Source organism: Ruditapes philippinarum, unplaced genomic scaffold (assembly GCF_026571515.1).
Source record: "Ruditapes philippinarum isolate M1 unplaced genomic scaffold, ASM2657151v2 ctg2494_1_1_1_1, whole genome shotgun sequence".
Taxonomy (NCBI): Eukaryota; Metazoa; Mollusca; class Bivalvia; order Venerida; family Veneridae; genus Ruditapes; species Ruditapes philippinarum.
The window spans coordinates 100991-121810 of record NW_026863666.1 but is presented as its reverse complement, the minus strand read 5'-3'; the positions used below and the strand labels follow the sequence as shown (position 1 = coordinate 121810).

The window sequence follows — 20820 nt, the reverse complement described above, 5'->3', positions numbered from 1 at the left end:
TAGTATTGTTAAACAATTTGACCAGATATTGTAAAATATTTCACAGGTGAACCAAATCCTAGATGATATAAAAAACTTACTAGTTTTAAATTGAATATTCTATACACAACCTGACATAGTAACCTATATCTGTCAATATATATCAATGAGAACAAATGTGGGAATATAAAGATGATTTCATTATATATGTAGAGATCTGCTTTCACACCTATCTCCTCTAAAACATTACACAAACATGTTCCTTTTATACCTGAAAGTGATTTAACTCAGACAAGTTACATAAAGCAGACAGCACAGACAATGATGAATCAAAGCACAGAAAAATGAAAATTGTTGAAAGATTTGAAAAAGGAGTTTGTATTGAAGAAACAAATAACAAAAGAAACAAGTGGTAGTGTATTGTATCATTTTTAATCATTTCAAATGAATATTGTTCTTTTCTCAACAACTTGTTCGAGAAATACAACCAGATATACATTTTAACATTTAGAGCATTAGCAACAAACATGAAAATAGTATAGGTGCATTACATCCAAGAAATTATTCTTCAGGAAAAGATTTAATTCTTTATTCATTGTAAAACATATTTTCAACAACATCTAAACATTTAATACTGTAATTCAGGAGGACTTTCATTTTGAAATATTGTTTTGTAGATCCATAATAGTTTAAAATTTATCTATAGAAATAAATATTCTTCATAATCATCTATTAGATATTTCAGTGCCTGAAGAATAACTTACTGAATTATCTCCCTTTCACCCTCAAACACAAAAAATTATAAAAAGTATCCAAAACTTAGTACTTAAATTGTATAACTGTTAACAATTTAAAACAATCTCAAAATAAACCCAGTTTACAGCAAATAACACTTATTTTACAGCAAATAATATCCATTTACAATTTTGAAAACAGACAAAAACATTCAGAAATCTTGATGATGTACTTAACCTTGGTCAATTTGAAGTGGAGACATACTTGAAATTGTAACAATACAGGAGACTATCCACAACGTTCATTGGGTCAGAGACTATGAGAAAAAATTTCAATATAAAATTATTCTTCGTACTTTAGAATTAAAGACTAGATTGTATTAATATAAACAGTATAATAAGATAATACATGTAAATGTACTTCTAACAGTACTTGTATGTTGCAATTTCATACTAAAGCAAAAATGTTTATGACAAATAAATAACTATGATAAAAGTACTAAAGTACTTTAACAGGATCTCAAAAAGGGCATTGGAATCCATGAAAAGTACCTGAAGATTTAAATGTAGCCTAAAGCATATCTCTAGTGGGGCTTGGGATCACAAGATGACACTGGGATCTATGTAGAGGACATTGGAATCACTAAATGACACTAGGATCTATGTAGAGGGCATTGGAATCACTAGATGACAGTGGGATCTATGTAGAGGACACTGGAATCACTAGATGACACTGGGATCTATGTAGAGGGCATTGGAATCACTAGATGACACTGGGATATAGGTAGAGGACACTGGAATCACAAGATGACACTGGGATCTATGTAGAGGGCTTGGGATCACAAGATGACACTGGAGTCTATGTAGAGGACATTGGAATCACTAGATGACACTGGAATCTATGTAGAGGGCATGTAGAGGGCATTGGAATCACTAGATAATACAGGAATCTATGTAGAGGTCATTGGAATCACTAGATGACACTGGGATCTATGTAGAGGACATTGGAATCACTAGATGACACTGGGATCTATGTAGAGGTCATTGGAATCACTAGATGACACTGGGATCTATGTAGAGGACATTGGAATCACCAGATGACACTGGGATCTATGTAGAGGACATTGGAATCACCAGATGACACTGGGATCTATGTAGAGGACATTGGAATCACTAGATGACACTGGGATCTATGTAGAGGACATTGGAATCACTAGATGACACTGGGATCTATGTAGAGGGCATTGGAATCACTAGATGACACTGGGATATATGTAGAAGACATTGGAATCACAAGATGACACTGGGATCTATGTAGAGGGCCTGGGATCACAAGATGACACTGGGATCTATGTAGAGGACACTGGAATCACTAGATGACACTGGGATCTATGTAGAGGGCTTGGGATCACAAGATGACACTGGGATCTATGAAGAGGGCATTGGAATCACTAGATGACACTGGGATATATGTAGAGGACATTGGAATCACAAGATGACACTGAGATCTATGTAGAGGGCATTGGAATCACTAGATGACAGTGGGATCTATGTAGAGAGGACATTGGAATCACAAGATGACACTGGGATCTATGTAGAGGGCATTGGAATCACTAGATGACACTAGGATTTATGTAGAGGGCATTGGAATCACTAGATGACACTGGGATCTATGTAGAGGACATTGGAATCACAAGATGACACTGGGATTTATGTAGAGGGCATTGGAATCACTAGATGACACTGGGATCTATGTAGAGGGCATTGGAATTACTAGATGACACTGGGATCTATGTAGAGGGCATTGGAATTACTAGATGACACTGAGATCTATGTAGAGGGCATTGGAATCACTAGATGACACTGAGATCTATGTAGAGGGCATTGGAATCACTAGATGACAGTGGGATCTATGTAGAGGGCATTGGAATCACTAGATGACACTGGGATCTATGTAGAGGGCATTGGAATCACAAGATGACACTGGGATCTATGTAGAGGGCATTGGAATCACAAGATGACACTGGGATCTATGTAGAGGGCATTGGAATCACTAGATGGTATAGTGATTTCTATAGAAGGTATTAGGAAATCTGTAAAGGGAACTGGAATCACTAGATGACATTGTGATCTTTGCATGCGGCGTCTAAAGAAGGCAGTGTTATCTTAATAAGAGGGCCTTTGGTCACTAGTTAATATTAGGATTTCTATATAAAGAGGGCCTAGGGATCACAGGATCATTAGATGACATTGGGTTCTCTATATAAAGCCTTAGGAACACTATATGACATTGTAATATAAATAAGATGGCCTTGGCATCACTATAATAGACACAGGGATCTCTATAGACAATCGTTCAGCATGTCATACCAATTCTATTTATAAGTATTAAGTACATCTACAAGATTTTTGTATCCATATAAAAAAATAAAGCACTTTACATACATACCATATAAGCAGTTTTTCCCAATGAATCCATAAAGAAAATCCCTTATAATCATGTTAATAAACACAAACCAGTTTAGTTTAATATACATACAACTGTCTTACATTTAGAATACCGAACATTTTAGCAGTTTTGCACAGTCATTCCTTTCATTCATTTAATAAAAGCAATATTAAAATTTCAGGCAAGTATATCTGTAATAAGTAATGCTAAATATAAAGCCCTCTTTTTCAGTCTATTTATGTCCATCAAAACAAACAAGTAATAATTAAACACAAAGCTAGTTCCTCTGACTAGAAAATTACACTGAGGTAAAATAATATTTACAAGTTACTTTTGATTTTTGTTGACTTAATGGATTTAACTTCACTTTAAAATGTCATAAATAATTAAAGTTCAGATAAATATGAAAGGTTAGATTTTTAAAAATTTACATTAATGTCAAACTTACACTGTTAAGACAATAATGCTACTTTTCAACTTTAATGGACAGGACTCTCTACCTGAATTGAACCTTCAATACCGGATAGGTCTTTAAGCGAAGTACTGTCTCCGGTGGGATTCAAACAGAGTAGAATGAGAGGGTATTAAAGTTATAGATGTAGTTTTATATCAGACCAATATCATATAGATATAAACAAAAGTCTTTGATAGATTGTTGATTAAAAGTTTAATTTAGTATTCATGCATAAGTAACTATATTTTTATAAGCCAGTAATACTCATTTATAAAATAACATTTAATACCAGGAAATTTAATTTCTCTTCATTTTTTTTAAAATAAACATACTTTACTGACATTGAACATAGCATGACAACTATTGACAAACAAAAACCATGTCATTTAACAGCTCTCCTAGAACACTTGAAATAAACACCTAATTCAATATAATTTTAGACTTTATCTAAAAGCTGTTCTCCATGCACATAAATGTCTATGTTAAGTATATGGACAGCTGTAAAAACTGACCAAAATGAGTAAGAAAAGTGGACAATTGACCATAAAGTATCACTTGAAACAGTCACACACATCATTTCTATCTTGGGTAATTATATGTTTACAAGAGGAAATTGCAGGTTGCCCCTGGTTTATGGTGATATTACATTGTTTACTTTAGTTGATACAATGACAAGTGGACCAGTTGGTCTATAACTTCTGAATGTACATCTTTTAAAGGAACTCCACTAAGGTCAAAAAGCCTGAAAACATTAAATGTGAAAATCTTACATTGATTGTGAAAATGTTACTTTGATTAACTTTTACAAATCTTAAAAAAGGTAAAATACCCAGACTTGCACACAATTTACTGGTAAAGACCTTCATCAAAAAATGGTATAATAATCTTGAAAAAATAATTTCCAGTCCCATCATGTCAAAAAACCTTAGTGGAGTCCCTTTAAGGCTTGTGACAATACTTCCTTAAATCGGGCAATTGTATTTTTACACCAGGAACATTCTTCATTCATATCAAGGCGTGTCACTTTAGATGTGTAAAAGTTTTATTATAGAAGAAGTACAAACTTTGCAGTCAGTTCAAGTATAATATTTTATCAAATGTACATGTACCGGGTATATTAACAGTTCAATACAGTTTTAATATTCATATGTATTGCACCTTAATGTTTACTAATATCTAATGTGAAGTAATGAATTATTTAAAACTGGCTTTACAAACATAGTGACAGAATTTATGCTCTAAACCAGCAACTTAAAGGATGATGGAGTCACGCTCATTAATATTTCAAGTCTAGGCCTAGATGTCTATAAAGAACTTCAACATCAGCAACATTACCACCACTACTAAACAACAATAACAACAACAATAATAAAGAATTATACATGTACAGTCCTTCTAAATCAAATTCTTACTGCTTCAGAAGTTTTTTTCTGTGTTATAAATGTTAAAGGGACTCCACTGAGGGTTTTTTGGCATGGTAATAATTTTTCAAGATTAATGCTCCCTCTAGTGTAGGTCTACCCAATTACTTGAGTGCAAAATTTCAAATCACTCCCTCAATCCGTTTTTCCAGCATAATTATTCTAATTGTAAAAAAGGGCCTAAATTTGAAAAGCCTTCCAACGTTTTTCCCTCACATCAGGCTCAGCTAGAATAGCACAGAATATGATTTTCAATTTATTTCTTAGTATATTTCTTATTTATCTTTCTCATAATGTTCTGTATTAAGTGCTCTGGCTATTCTGTGTAAGAAATTCAATTTTCATTTTTTAGGCTTTTGGACCTCAGTGGAGTTCCTTTAAGTTTAAAAAAAAAAATCTAACAAAGCTTTTTACACAGAGTTTTTGTTTGTTGATTTTGTTGCCATTTGTGCTTCTGCTAAACCAATAATGTGTAACTGTCATTTATATAATTATGTCAAGACCTTTTTGCCATTTAACCAAACTTCATCAAATTAGTAAGGTCTCTTGTCCATTATGTATAAAGAAGATTGACTGATCTAGGGAAATTATCTATGGAAACTAGGGTAATGACTGTATATACAATCTATATTGTTTCCTACAAATAACATAACAATATATTTCATTTTAAACTGACAAAAATATTTCAGAAATAGCTTTTTATACTCAGTGGGGAAAAAAAACAACAACAAAAAAACAATAACAACAAAAAAATTTAATCATAAACCAGGAAAAAAGTGATATCTATCATTAAAACTGACAAACAAAAATGTAACCAAAACAAAAGGTTTCTTACTGATATAAAATTAATGGAAATAAAAGTTTACCACCAAAACTGGAAAAATTAACAGAACCAAAACGTTTCTAGCTGAAACTTGAAAATATTTTATGTCAAGAAAAAACTTTCAGACTGAAAGTTGTAAATAATAAACGCAAACAACATTTTCAGACAGAAACAAATTAAAACAAAATAGCTTATTTTTTATATTTGATTATTTATAGAAAAGTCTTGTAATTCAATATTCCTACCAATTTCTTCATACATACAAATGTATTTCTTGTATTGAACTACATGTACATGTAGATACTGTGTCATATTGACCCATTAACCATGTGGCCATTTCTCTACACTTTAGTAAAATTAACCTTAGAAAAGAAAAAATCATTAACAAACAAAAAATTCCCCACATCTTTTTTTTTACTCTTACAAAGTGAGCATGCTGTGTGGTATTAAAAAACTTAAATACCCTCCCATGATTAATATCATCTGTAAATATTTTATGAGTTATGGAAAAAAAGCTAACAAAAAGAATGATAAAAACCTAATGAAGAAAATCTATGATGTTAATATGATAACAATTTTCCTTGCTTTGGACCTGGTAAAAGATAGACTTAGTGACCTTCATTAATCTGAAACAATTAAACTAGTAAGTTTAACTAACTATTGACCTGCTAGAAGCAAGTGATTGCCAGTCTCCCAGACTAACATACAGATTTGTGCTCTAAAACTGAAATGGACTATTATTATTTAAATACAGAAGGGTTCAGGACTTCCGTCATATATTCACATGAACAAATCCTTACATTCAAACCAATTTTTAGACATAAGACAAGCAGACTACTTTATAAGTTCACACACACAAGTAGACTGTAGTTCTTTATTCAACATATTTCAATTCATACGAAACAACAAAAACAATAACAACAAAGATGGCCAAACGAAACTTCAGATTTGTGACATATATCTTCATAGAAAATCATGTACATGGAAACAAATCACTAATTCATTAAAGCCTTATTGCATAAATATTGTACGATGATATTTGGTCAATAGCTAAAAATGATTAGGCCAGAAAATACTAAATGATACCTTGGTGAAAATCAATTCAAGCGATGAAATGTTATTATGTATGCAATAATGTGTTATTTATGTAACATAATGATGTATCCATATAAATAATTTCCAGTAAATCTGCAAAAATAAGTATCAATAATAGTCATTTAATTAAACTATAATTAAAATTTTATGGAAAAAAGTATATATGTATTAATACTAGGAAGTAAATTTACAATATCAGTTAAGCATGTTTTTAGCAATCTTGTGATATGAATATCAGATAATATACCTGATGATAAAATGTAAACATTATATCCATCATATCACATGATCATAATTCATGAGAACATGATGTCACATGGCTATGAGAAAAGTTATACTGTTTCACTGTACTTTAAATCAAACTTCATTCTTCAAGGATTTCAAATGAACAGATAATGTAAAGTACATGCATGTATATCCAAGTATAACTGATAATTTCAAGGGGAGACAACCTGACAATATGAGATTACACCCCTTGTATGACTAAAAACTTCAAAATGCACAATGACATTATAATTAATACTTTCTGGTCCAGAGTTTTACGCCCAAATTCCCTGTCTCTTCTATTCTCTGCATGATGCTGTGAAATTCTCATTTAATCCCAATCAAATTCTTGACCAATCATAGCAAACAATTTCCGATTGTACGGATGATAGAAATTATTCAATTTCCTTATAACCTTTGGGTCAATATCGGGATGTTTTCTTCCTTTCTGAGCACCAAGACAATGTTGATCATTCCCTGATTTCATACAGTAGAACCCTCGTGTCTCGTTAAAATACACATTCTCTTCAGTAATCGCATGATCCAATCCCAAGAATGTCTCCACTTTTTTTATTTCCTCTAAGGCATTCACTATCAAATTATCCCCATTGACGATATGGATTTGATGTCTACGAAAATACAATAACCACTGCGTCAAATGATAATAATACATACTTATTCTCACTGCTTTGTACCCAGTATTCACTCGGCCTGTTCTTTTGTCAATCACAATTTTCTCAAACGGCTCTACAGACTTATTTCTTTCAAGTTTATTCTCGTACACTTGGGAATAGTCTGATATTACTCTTGTTGTTGGATGTCGGAATATCACAATCAATTTAATAGAACTGTTGAACTTAAAAATCCGTTCCGGTGCACTCTCAGAAATGAAATATCTTGGTGTTTTCTCTATGGTAATATCCTTTGATGTTGAAAATGGCATATATTTTCTGTACCACTCATACCCATTATCATAATTTTCATCTTTATTGAAATAATGCATCTCCATTCCAGCTGTTTTTATATTGGGATGAAGGTTAAGAAACTCTAATAATGCTCTTGTTCCACACTTTCTTACACCAATTATTATACACTGGGGCAGCCTTTTTTCCAAGCCTTCCTGTCTTAATCTTGCCTCTGGATCCTCTAGAAGCTTCCTTAATCCATATCCTTCATTTGCATCATCATACTCACTGAGATGCATGTTAGAATCAAGCATCTGCCAGACATGACCATTAAAGGTCAAGGTTACACAAAAGAACAGCAGAAGAGATGTGAAAATAATCCATAAGAAAATCTGACCACGCCTTGGCCATCCAATCTTAGAACGCGTAGGTTGCCATGGTAATTTAATTGACGCCAACATTTTGAAGAGTTTGACAGGGTCCATCCTCCATGTCACAAAGAAAACATCTTTCCCACAGGGACATCCATTTTCGCTCTAGATCTGAAAATAGATGAGCAATGATGTTAATAAAGAGTGAAAACTTGGAGCTAAATATGTCCCTGGTCTATAAATCAGAAATTTTCAATTACCATGAAGAGGCTTCCATTCCATAAAAAGCATCAAAGTAATGAAAACAATAGGTATCTGTATGCACAATGTAATAAATTTCCTCAAAAAGTAAACACAAAATTCTATTTGGAAATTAGTTTTTTTCCACGCCATTCAAACACATATCAATAACACTAATTGAAGGAAGGATAAAAAACAAACAAGAGAGCCAATTCTGTTAACTTTAAAATAAACTCACTTCCTCTTATAAGAGTCTTCTTTTCTCAATTATTAATTCTGAATGCCTACATACAAGTAATACACTCAAATTCATTACTCATATCCTAAGAAAATAACCACTCCAATACAAGAGAGACAGGAAATTCAAATACGCTGCCCTCAATATTATTTTTCAATGAGTAATTTAAATAAAATGGGTGGTGTTATGACAAAGTAAATTAAAAAGAAATAAGGAAAAAAAGAGACATTTTCCAGTTTGTACAACTAATGTGAAAGAAACAGTGGCACCAGGTTCACTGATAAATCATCAGTGCTGCCAGTGCTGCATGTAAGTACTGATCATTTCAACTTTCTTCTGTTGGCTGAGATTTATCAATTCCTTCTACATAAGACATATTACTAGCATAGATCAAAAATTTGAGGCAATAGATCAAAATTTGAGAACTACACTATATTTCACTTTCAAATTGAAACTCCAAAAAAATTACACCCGGACTGTTAAAAAAGTTTGCAAAATTCTATCTTTCTGCAGTTGTTTAAAAACATTTGGATAATATAAATGTTTATCACATACCCATGCTGATTTTGTGACTCCGTAAAAATAGTATTGGACAGCTGTGCATATATTTTGACGTGACATCATTTGTGTTATTCAACACACGCTGAATGTTAGCATTACACAGAAATAAGCGCGTCTAAAAATCCATTCTTTTTACCACAAACAGTTCTTTTTTGGATATGTGATAAATAGAATATTATATTCATGTAGCTTCATTAATAAATTTATTGAACTTAGCAAATAAAACAATATCATGCTCATCTAAGGCTCACATAATACAATTTTATTCAACTCATTCAATAAATTCAGTATTGAACCCTACACTCATTCAATATCCTCTATATATTACACCTGACTCATTCAATAATGTTTTTGTTAGGTATTATATTAAACTTCTCCCTTGTGTTCCAGCCATTTAATCCAAATCCCCTCCCCCATCCCTGCAAAGCCCCCACCCATTGATGTTTTGACACTAAAACTTTACAACTGATCACAATGATCTCTTTAAAACACACGGCTCAAATGTCATTTAACATATTGCTTAAACAATACAAAAGTACAGTTATAAGAAAAATATCAAGACTTTGATTACAGTTACTTAATATACTGTTTGACAAAACTTGATAAATGTTTGCTTCTAGTAAATATCATACTGAGTGTTTCATTAAAATACACTAACATAAACTTATGGCACTGGTAGTAGAGAGTCGGTACAGTGTGCAATCTGGTCAGGTATTCTGAAATACCAAGCAGGATGAGTCCTTTAAACTGTATAGTTTAAAAGATGGGGAAGAGAAACAATACTGTACATATCCATTATCAATATTTTGGGATATCAAAGATGAAAATGAAAGGTATTTTAGAGCCTCAGATCAGACTACAGTAATGTGCATGTACAGGGCTGCTGTTTCAGCAAAGTATTGGGGTAAATAAATTCTCAATAAACATTTTTAACAACCCTTAATATATTCATATCAATACTTGATGAAAGTGAAACCAGAATATGAGAAGGGAACTTTATGAAATAATCAGTATCAGTTTCCATCATTTTGAAATAAGATTCATAAAATAATATAACAGAATATAGTAAGAATGCGATCAAATTTTTAAGTTCAATAATATAATTCTTGCAGTAAAAAATAAGAATTTGTATTTTTAGTCTTTGTTTATATTAATATAAGCAAGTTAAATGACATAATTATTAGTAACATGTCAAAAATGAATTTTTTAAATTTTTAAGTTTTGTTGTTTCTTATAATACTACATGACATTACCATAATCAAATAAATCTGCAAATTACCATTCTCTGGACCAATTTTAAAGATAACAGATGAACTTTTGTTACAACCATTCCCAAACAGACAACAAATGTACAGAAACATTCATACAAGGTCCTTATGATGTTTATATATACACATACTTCACTTTGAGCAGACTATCAGATAAGGTAAATTTTTGTACAATAAATTAAAAAATATGTTTTAATACAATTAAGGAAAGAAACATATCAATTTTTTTCTTATAATTATTATTAATAATATGTACATCTATATTTCCAAAGTCACATTCAACAAAAGCTAACATAGCAGATTTGTTTCACACCTTAAACAGTGTATTCATGTTCAACAATTTAATCTGTAATAATTATTATTCATATTAAATCCTGTAATTTTGTATTTCATTAGATGTTCAATCCAGACATGAAACATTTGTTAAAACAAACAAACTATATAATAATGTAATGGATTTTTATTCATTAGAAAGTCAGCTGGCAGAAATATAATCCCTCAAGTATGATGATAAATTGACTGGCCACTAAAATAAACAATGAACTATAACTTTGTACACTTCATTTCACTGTATTACACAGTTTTTTACACCCAGAGTCAATTACCTTAGAAATACTTGAACTACCAGACCACAACTGGCAGTTTTCCATTTTTCAAAGATTATCATACACACCAAATCAATTCCCTTGTCAGAAATATATGTGTGGAAGTGAACTGATAGATTCCTGGTGCTATATTATGGTACTGGCCATGGGAAAAATTTATCTTTAGAGTGTTGTGGAAATTTAATTACACTGTTTAATTACTTACATTGTCAAAATATTAAGACTAAACGTTAGCATTTAAAGTTTAAGTTTCATGTATATATTATAGCTACTGATTGATCTAACATTGATTTTTAATACATTTGGTCATTGAAGTTACCTGGTTTCCTGGATAACTAACCAGTAATCACCAATTTGGACACTGATGAATGACAACATATCTCACATGAGCCAGTAGTGAAAAAATTTTGCCTCTCAAGTGGATTGAACCTGTCACCTCTGTGCCTGATCTTCCTACTTAAACCAACAGCTTAACATAACAGTTATACAGTATTTTTCCTGTAATTGCAATGGGCTAATAGTATCCATATATCAATCTACCTTGGAGTGATTGTCACACCTCTTATGGATAGCCCACATTATGGTATCCAAGAATCATTAACCCCCTCTAAGGAACGGGTTTCCACCTGGGATGAAACTAGCATTGTAACTCATTGAAATTAGCAGTGTCATTGTCAGTATCAATGCAGTTTACACAATCAAAGTAGAAACTTGGCTCAGTTTCCCTCAGTTACCAATAAAATTATGTCCAAAAGTTGACGTTTGATTTCAGACAGATCAGTTCTGGTATTTAAGAAACAAGATACACTGTTAACAATAAAAAGCACTCTTTAAAAATTATCACTATCTTACAACAGCAAACTGGCTCAAGGAATAAATGAAGTTGTTAGTTTTCTGAAAGGAAAATGGATTACCATAATTCAACTTTATGTTAGGATGGTAAAACAATTGTACGTCTGCTGAAGAAATCATAATTTCTGGTTCACTGATGTTAGAATAAACTCATCTCATTTCTCCTGTTTGGCAAACCGCAGATCACAAGTTTAGCTATGTAACAATCAAGCTTATACAAGGATTGATAAAAAAGTTCTTGGCCCGATGTACTTCCGGTAGTCAGGGAACCCAACTAATGGTCTTACTTTTCAATATAATTGCCCTCTACATCAATGCACTTTGCCCACCTGTGCTCCAACTTGTTTAAACCTTCAAAATAGAACTCTCTATTTTGGTCCTCAAGGAACTCATTGACTGCCTTCAGGACACCTTCATTGCTTCCAAAACGTTAACCACGCTTTCCAGTTTCGGAAACAGGTAAAAGTCAGAGGGGGCCAAGTCCACAGAATATGGGAAATGGGGAAGAATTTCAAAGCCGCAGTCAGTTGAAGCAGCATCGCAACTTGGGATGTGTGAGATGGCACATTGGCGGGCAGGAGCAGATCAAAGTGATGGACCCATGTTTCATCCTGAGACAAAATCAGGTTCATCCTCTTAGCGAGACAAAAGATATCTTGAAATGTCAAGCCTGGTCAGTTTCTGGTCGTCAGTCAACTGTCTAGGGACCCATCTAGTGGAAACCTTTGACATGCTATAAACATCAGTCAAAATTGCCTGAACTGAACCAAAGCTTATACCCACTTATACCCTACAAATGCTTCACAGGTCTCGCCTTCTGTCACACATGACCAGAGCCTGCACAACTTCAGCAGTTTCATCGTTGGTGGCCTCTTTTGGCCGCCCAGGCTGCTCATCATCTCCAATGCTCTCCCTGCCCCTCTTAAATTCAGCAGCCCATTTTTTCACAGTGCTATAGGTGTATCTATGAAGTCTTCATGGATTTCCTTGGGTGACATCCCTTTCTTACAGAAGTACTTAATGACAGCTCTGATTTCAACTTATCCATTTGGTCTAAATGACACACCCCTCTTTTATGGTAAAACCGTGTGTAACTCGGTCAGTTATCTTCAATAAGATATCGGGATCCACGTATCTTGTGTAAATGTCAGTGTAGTGACTATAGAAGTAAATCTGGCTGAGAACTTTTTGATCATACCTCGTATGTATTAAGACAAAATTTTATTTTGAATGTGTTTCTAGTCGAACTAACTTTGTAACGGGTCATATGGTGACTTTTTTAATTTTCCTGATTGACTGGAAGTTAGCCACCAATGACTGGTAGTTAGCCACCAAAAGGCTAGCAACCTACATGAATGATTTCTTCACTTGAAAGAACATCCCCTCAAATACAAGGCAGATAAGGACAAATTATTCAATGTTAGCTACCATCACCACCCTGCCAGATGTTGAAGAAATGCTGTAGCAATAGATTAAGTATTTCTGAAGTATCAGTGAAGTATTGTGGATATAATAATGAAGTATTGCTTACACAATAAATATGGCTGACACATCCATGAAAACTGCTCTAACCCATGAAAAACTGCTGACATTATAATGCAGTTTTGCTGACATAAACAGCAAGTTACAAATGATTTACAATAAATCCTAAAAATACATTTCAATGGATGCTCCTGTGTCAGTGACATTTAAGGCCTCAACAGACGGTAGGATTTAGCTGTACAGCACTAATTAGAGATAAGATGTACAATTTTCAAAGCTATACAACACTTGCATTCAGACGGTAATTCTATACTGTAAGAATCTTCTGAGGTTTCCCCTAAAAAGGATCCCTTTACATTGATCCTTTACAAAATTTACTCACTTAATACTTTTTTTCGCCATGAGTAATGATTGAAACACCTCCATTTTTTTAATATAAATATATATTTTTAATGTGAAGCCTGACCGAGACTCAAACCTGGGACCCTCGGAATACCGTACTGCGGCTCTACTGACTAAGCTATGTGGCCGCCTACAAACTACCTCCCCTCCCCAAAGTCATGTTATTAGAGAACAACTCAATACCGTGACATAAACATTTTCGGAATAATTTTGGATTCGAACACAACACGACTTTGGGTCTCCTGAAGAGTTTTTCAACATCATTTTTACCCCATCTTACTACTAATGTTTACCTTTTAGCCCTAATTGTTCTGGAATTTCATTCATTACATCCATTATCAGGAGATAATTTGCTTATCTGTTACTTGTCATTGTGGGAGGTCTGTAAAAATCGGTACGACAAGATTTTCAAAATAGAACATGTCCTATCCCTTAAGGCCTCAACAGACGGTAGGATTTAGTTGTACAGCACTAATTAGAGATAAGATGTACAATTTTCAAAGCTATACAACACTTGCATTCAGACGGTAATTCTACACAGTAAGAATCATCTGAGATTTCCCCTAAAAAAGGTCCCTTTACATTGATCCTTTACATACTTTACTCACTAAATACTTTTTTCGCCATGAGTAATGATTGAAACACCTCCATTTTAAAAAAAAATTATATTTTTTTTTAATGTGAAGCCTGACCGAGACTCAAACCTGGGACCTTCGGAATACCGTACTGCGGCTCTACTGACTAAGCTTTCCAGCCGCCTACAAACTACCTCCCCTCCCCTAATTCATGTAATTAGAGAACAACTCAATACCGTGACATAATCATTTTCGGAATAATTTGGGATTCGAACATAACACAACTTTGAGTCTCCTGAAGAGTTTTTTCAACATCATTTTTACCCCATCTTACTACTATGTTTACCTTTAAGCCCTAATTGTTCTGGAATTTCATTCATTACACCCATTATCAGAAGATAATTTGCTTATCTGTTACTTGTCATCGTGGGAGGTCTGAAAAAATCCGTACGACAAGATTTTCAAAATAGAACATGTCCTATCCCTTACATCTAGACATAAGGTTTCCGAAATCAAGAAATAATAGCCTTCACACACTAAGATTTGTCTGTACATCTTAGTTTTAATTGGTGTTGTACTTCAAAATCCTACCGTCTGTTGAGGCCTTTACATCTCGACATAAGGTTTCCGAAATCAAGAAATAGTAGCCTTCACACATTAAGATTTGTCTGTACATCTTAGTTTTAATTGGTGTTGTACTTCAAAATCCTACCGTCTGTTGAGGCCTTTACGCACAACCCAATCAACTTGAACCCCCCATGTAAGGGTGCATGTCCTTGAAAGATACAAACACGCCAAACTATCCAAGATATTTTAGTAACAGGAGTTAACCTGTAACTGCACTGAGGTGACAATATATAAGCAATGGAACATATCTGAATTTTAGTCATATAAATAATGTTGATAAAAAAATAAATCATGAGTACATGTTTATACCTATCTTTTACCATGATCCAAAGAAATACTATTTTAAACTGAGTACAATCATGCTTGTGACTATGTTATCATATAATTATAGCATCATGTCTGGTGAGAATTAAACATTACACAATGTATACAATTGAAAAGATTCAATTGTCATAATCTAATTAAGGCCACAACATTTATATATTAGTTTATTGTTTCATTTTTTTCTTCTTCAAGTTTTACAAGCTTCAAGCAGTTCAAGTCATATCACATGACTATAATTATTTACATTTATAATTTCAATATTTAATTATCCTTTACTGTTAGTTAGACAACTATAATGAACAAATTTAATACAAACAAAACCTTACTGTTGCATGCTAGTTTAATTTGTAATTTGTAAAAAACAAATTTTTTTTTTTATATAAATTATCAGTAATTTCAACATCATATTTTCATTTTGATATATATCCCTTTAATACTGGTGATGGACACTTTCAAAAATAGAGGAAGGACAAGTTCATTTAACTTTTATCATGCTGTTGGCAACAGATTGGACCCACACCACCAGTACAATCCAAGATATTAGCCGGCACATATGTGCCCTCTAATCATGGTCTGCAACTGTTCATTAGTTAGTCAGTACATATTTTAAAATTTACACCATAATTTATGAGTCCAGATTGAAGATGGGCAAGTCCATTTATGATACATGTATTTAGCTCAGTGAGGATAAAAGAATTCGGCTGGTTAAGAGTAAATAGCTACTCTTCAATATTCATGATCAGTGGAATTATATGTCACATATATACATGTACATGAAAAATATTCAGTGGCTGTTATTATCAAATTTTGATAGTCAATGTCAGGAAATATATTCTGGTAAATCCACACAAATTAATCTAAAAGGCATTCAACATACTGAACTGTCAAAATTTATTAGATCTCAATTCAAACTAAATGTTCTATTGTTCAAATGTTTGCTTGATCAACATGTACACTGTATGTGACTTTGGTAGGAATGGGAGAACAATTTTTCAAACTTTGTCAGATTGACAAGAGGGCCTTGAAGGCTCTTCATCAATCAACAGGATAATTGTTTCACTGCTTCATCCAATAATGCCAGGATGATGGGGAAACCAAAGGTGACTTTCTATTTTTAGCTATGCTAGCTTCATTAAATATGACCAAATAATGAATGTTTTGTACAAAAAAAGTTATCTTTTATCTCATTTATTATGTTATTCAAAGAAATTTTATTAAACACTATAAACTCCAGAAAAGTCCAAACATTGACAATAGTCCCAATGAGTTTCAACTGTCTTGTCTAGTGCACATCAGTCAAAACTTGACAATTATGTTGACAGATATATAAACAGAGGGACAATAAGCAAATAATAAACTCAGTATGGACCAAAGTTTGAATTAAACCTTTCTCATCAATTTTCCTAAAGATAACACACTGTCCCCTCTAGGAATATCTCACAAAATTTAGTATCACTCTCAAATTACTTTGTTATTTCTAATGTTTAGTGTGTACTCTCACATCCTAGGACTTTTGTCAATTTTATAACCATGCTTTTTGTATTTTCAAAAAAAAAAATTTCTTTCAACATAATATTATACACAAAGGGAAAGGGTTCTGGATAAAACAAGCCCTACCCTTATTCTATTGAAGGCTATGCTCATGGGGGTCCTGGCCCTGATAACCTTGACCTCTTAACGGATTTTACAGGTGACTAAGCTCATCAAGGTGCATGCAACTGTGACATTCGGAGGCTGTAGTACTTCTGTATTTCAATCAAAGTGACATCTAACAGACAGACAAAAAAACAATGAAACAAACAAACAGACAGACCAAAAACAATATGCCCTCCCAATCTCAATATTTTGGCATGAAACATCATTTTGATATTGTCAAAGTAACTGAATTGCCTTACAGAGTTCAGAATTCATAGCAGGGTAAGTTAATTTCACAAATTTAGTCTGGTAAAGGTTAATGAAAATGATCGCCAAGAAATCAACATAGATGACACTCTTTCAGAGTGAGCAATAAGTAACATTTTCACAAAGTAAATACAATTAAGACAATTTGAAGGAAATAGAAGCATTGATATGTGGGTGTTAATTAACATAAAACAGACTTGTACTGGTAATTAACAGTAGTAATTATAACAGCTGTGTGATTACTGATTGTTCTACTGAAGTAAAGCTGCTAGAGACAACATTATCATGTTGAAGAATTTTTGCATGGAGCGAGGGAAATTGCAGGAGTAATACTGGCTGCTCAATTGATCAATGCTCACAAAAACAAAGTTACACAGTCTCATAAACAACTTTACAAAACACAGCTGGACTACTGAGAAATATTCCTATTTAAAATATGGTGAGGTACAGACAGATGGACAAACAGATGATATGGTAGAACAGACATAACAGTTATTGCTAATTCACTATTGTCTTTCATAAAGTGACATAACAATCTTTAAACAAAGGATAGAACCTTTTTTATAGAAACTAAGGAAATAGATAAAGACAAAGTTGATCCATTAAATTTTTTTTGGTGTGATTCAAGCACTCCCAAAGTCCAACTCTACAGTAACCTCCAATTCGTTATCTTTGTCAAATTTTAAACAGATTACCAACAGATTACCAATTTAGTAGTACATGTACTTATACTCAGCGTAATATTTCTGTTTTTAATAAATTATGTGTCCCTGGGAGCTGTGGGTTTGAATCCCACAAAGCATTTTGGATTCTTTCAAAAGAGGATCAAGCTTCTAGTCCACACGCTAGCTTACTAAAGGTCAAGTTTGTCTACCCAGATACCTGAGTCACAACTGAAATAAAAGAACAAGAGGGCCAGGCACCTGAATTCTCCTCCACTTCGGAAACTGTGAATTTGCCACAATTAAAAATCCACACAACTCAGACCATAAATTCTGGCCAAAGTCATATTTCTTTTTTTTTATTCAATATAAAAGAAGAAACAAAAAATTTAGAACTGTAGAAAAATCTAAGAAATTGATAATAAACGTCTTTCAAATCTCCGAGGCAATCTTGACTGTCAGGATTTGAATCTACTTTTCCACTTTCTACCATAAAATATATTGATTCACCCATTTCTTTTATGTTCAACCTAGAAGATTTATTCTACCATATGTCTACAACCTTAAATTAAGGCATTTGACTTCTGGTAGTAATTTTACCAAAACTGTCAAGTCTTGTGCAATAAAAGAAACACATTCAGGAGAGTAAAATATATGTAATAGTATATAGACAATACGTAATTTATCTACAAGTCATGATGGATCTATGTTCTACCAAAATTACTTTACTTAGTAAACAAACAGATGATAATATCAAATTCATATCCCTCGCCCCCACTGTTATGGGTTTTAATTCCACCAGGGGACGATGTGAAGAAGATATCCAGTTAGCCAAGGGATGGTCATATAAAGACTAGATTATATGCACATAAATATTGTTCTAATGACAAAATGGTGTCTGTAAAGTGTAGAAGTTGGTAAATTGCCAAATGACATTAAGAAACAATCAAACTTGTGAGAACTCCTTTTAAATTTTACTTTTAAAACTTGTTCTCAAGCAAGCATACAAAAGCAGGGGTCACCAGTTTTGGGTGCATTCAAGTACCTGAGATAATGTATTAAATGGGGCACTTAAGGTTCTTCCTGAATGCTGGATAGTCTCTATTATAAATGACCTTAAGACAGTACCTGTGTGACTTATAAAACCAACCTAAAACCTGGCTACATGTTAAAGAAGGAAAATGAAAACAAAACTCAAAAATCACAAATAATAATGATTAAGAATATATGCCAGTTTGAAGCCCCAAGATCTATAATATAAATAAAGGTCAGTCATAGTTGATGTATGGATTCTTACTTATCCTTTGCTATCTTTAAGTAATAATCTAGCCAAATTTGTGAAAATAGAATATCATATATCCTGAAGTGTATAAAATTGGTTTCTATGAAAGGAAACTGTATAATGAATGAACCTACTAATTAATGCCATATTTATTAAAGCAATCTGTAAACCTGCCAGTAAATCACTAATTACATTTTGTGTTCCATGAATATTTTAGCAGCCGTCAATTGTTTTCTAGGGTACAGGCTATATACAAAAATGTGTGGCCTTTTCCATGAGGTTATTTTTATTAACTTATTATAGCTTCAATGTTATGTTTAGTTATTTGTTAATTTACACTATATTTCAGGAATCATTCCATAAAGCTATGGGGGAACTGCATGATGCTGGTGGAGAAATGTTACCATTGAAACACTAGTGTTGAATTATTTGCTTTCCATAAACAAGAATGCATTTGTGAAAAAATGTTATGCCACTGCATTAATATAACAGAAGTATATTTTTTTGTTACTATACAATTGAACTTTGCCATAATGCAGTAGTGTCTAGTGGAGTTTGAGGTCAAGGTCATATTTCAGCATGTCAAATCATTAGACACATGCGCAGATGTGTCTTATGTTAAAATACAAAGGCCATTTTCAAAAATAAAAGAATTTTTTATTAACAAAATATAGGTATTAACTCATGTTTAACATAGCTGTATTAAACTTTGAAATGCATGCAGGTACAGTAGCTTTTTCTTAAATATATAAACTCACAACTGTGGCGAACTTTATGAAATTTCCAGGGCGATTTGACGCAAGTCTAAAATCATTATGAAAAGATAACACATGTAAGATTCTTTTTATCATATGGTATTATAATAAAGTCATCAACAGTAAAATCACCCTTAAATAGAAAGAAATACATAATATTTATATCATAAGTCTTAAAGTATTAATAATCTTAAGTTCAATTTTGAATGTGAATCTGAGATGAGCATACCTAACACAACAAACACAAAACTAAAAACTAATTTGTCTCTTTGAGGGGAGTACCGTAATAATTCTATTTAGCGCCCGGGCTTTTATTAGAATCAAAGACTTTTCGAAAGTTGGGGATGGGCGTTAATTGGAGACGCATCTTCATAAGACAAACTAATTTTCTAAGCAAGGCTTTATAAATCCACTCGCCCCTCATAACTAAAAGAAGAAATCGAATCCGAAGATAGAGCGGATGTTGATTTATAATTGCAGACAACGCTAAAGTTGATTTCGGTATCGTAACGTACCGGCTAAAGTCTGTTATTTTCCGCACTTTAATACC

The 20820-nt window shown here is 32.8% G+C and overlaps 2 protein-coding genes across 5 annotated transcripts in view; both read right to left on the bottom strand.

The window, feature by feature from the left end:
• Window positions 1–20820, bottom strand: part of LOC132722912 (heparan sulfate glucosamine 3-O-sulfotransferase 5-like) — a 128792-nt gene that overhangs the window by 18134 nt on the left and 89838 nt on the right. The gene's annotated exons all lie outside the window — the stretch shown is intronic.
• Window positions 393–15800, bottom strand: LOC132722913 (heparan sulfate glucosamine 3-O-sulfotransferase 5-like). Of its 3 annotated transcripts, none has more exons than XM_060707530.1 (2): window positions 15655–15800; window positions 393–8666 (listed from the first exon to the last, which is right to left on the bottom strand). In XM_060707530.1, exon 2 carries the CDS (start codon window positions 8607–8609, stop codon window positions 7551–7553), a length of 1059 nt encoding a protein of 352 aa, XP_060563513.1. In that variant the 5' UTR covers window positions 8610–8666; window positions 15655–15800; the 3' UTR covers window positions 393–7550. The 3 variants fall into 3 exon arrangements, with proteins under 3 accessions (XP_060563513.1, XP_060563515.1, XP_060563514.1); XM_060707532.1 differs by lacking the exon at window positions 15655–15800 and adding an exon at window positions 8974–8996; XM_060707531.1 differs by lacking the exon at window positions 15655–15800 and adding an exon at window positions 8756–8944.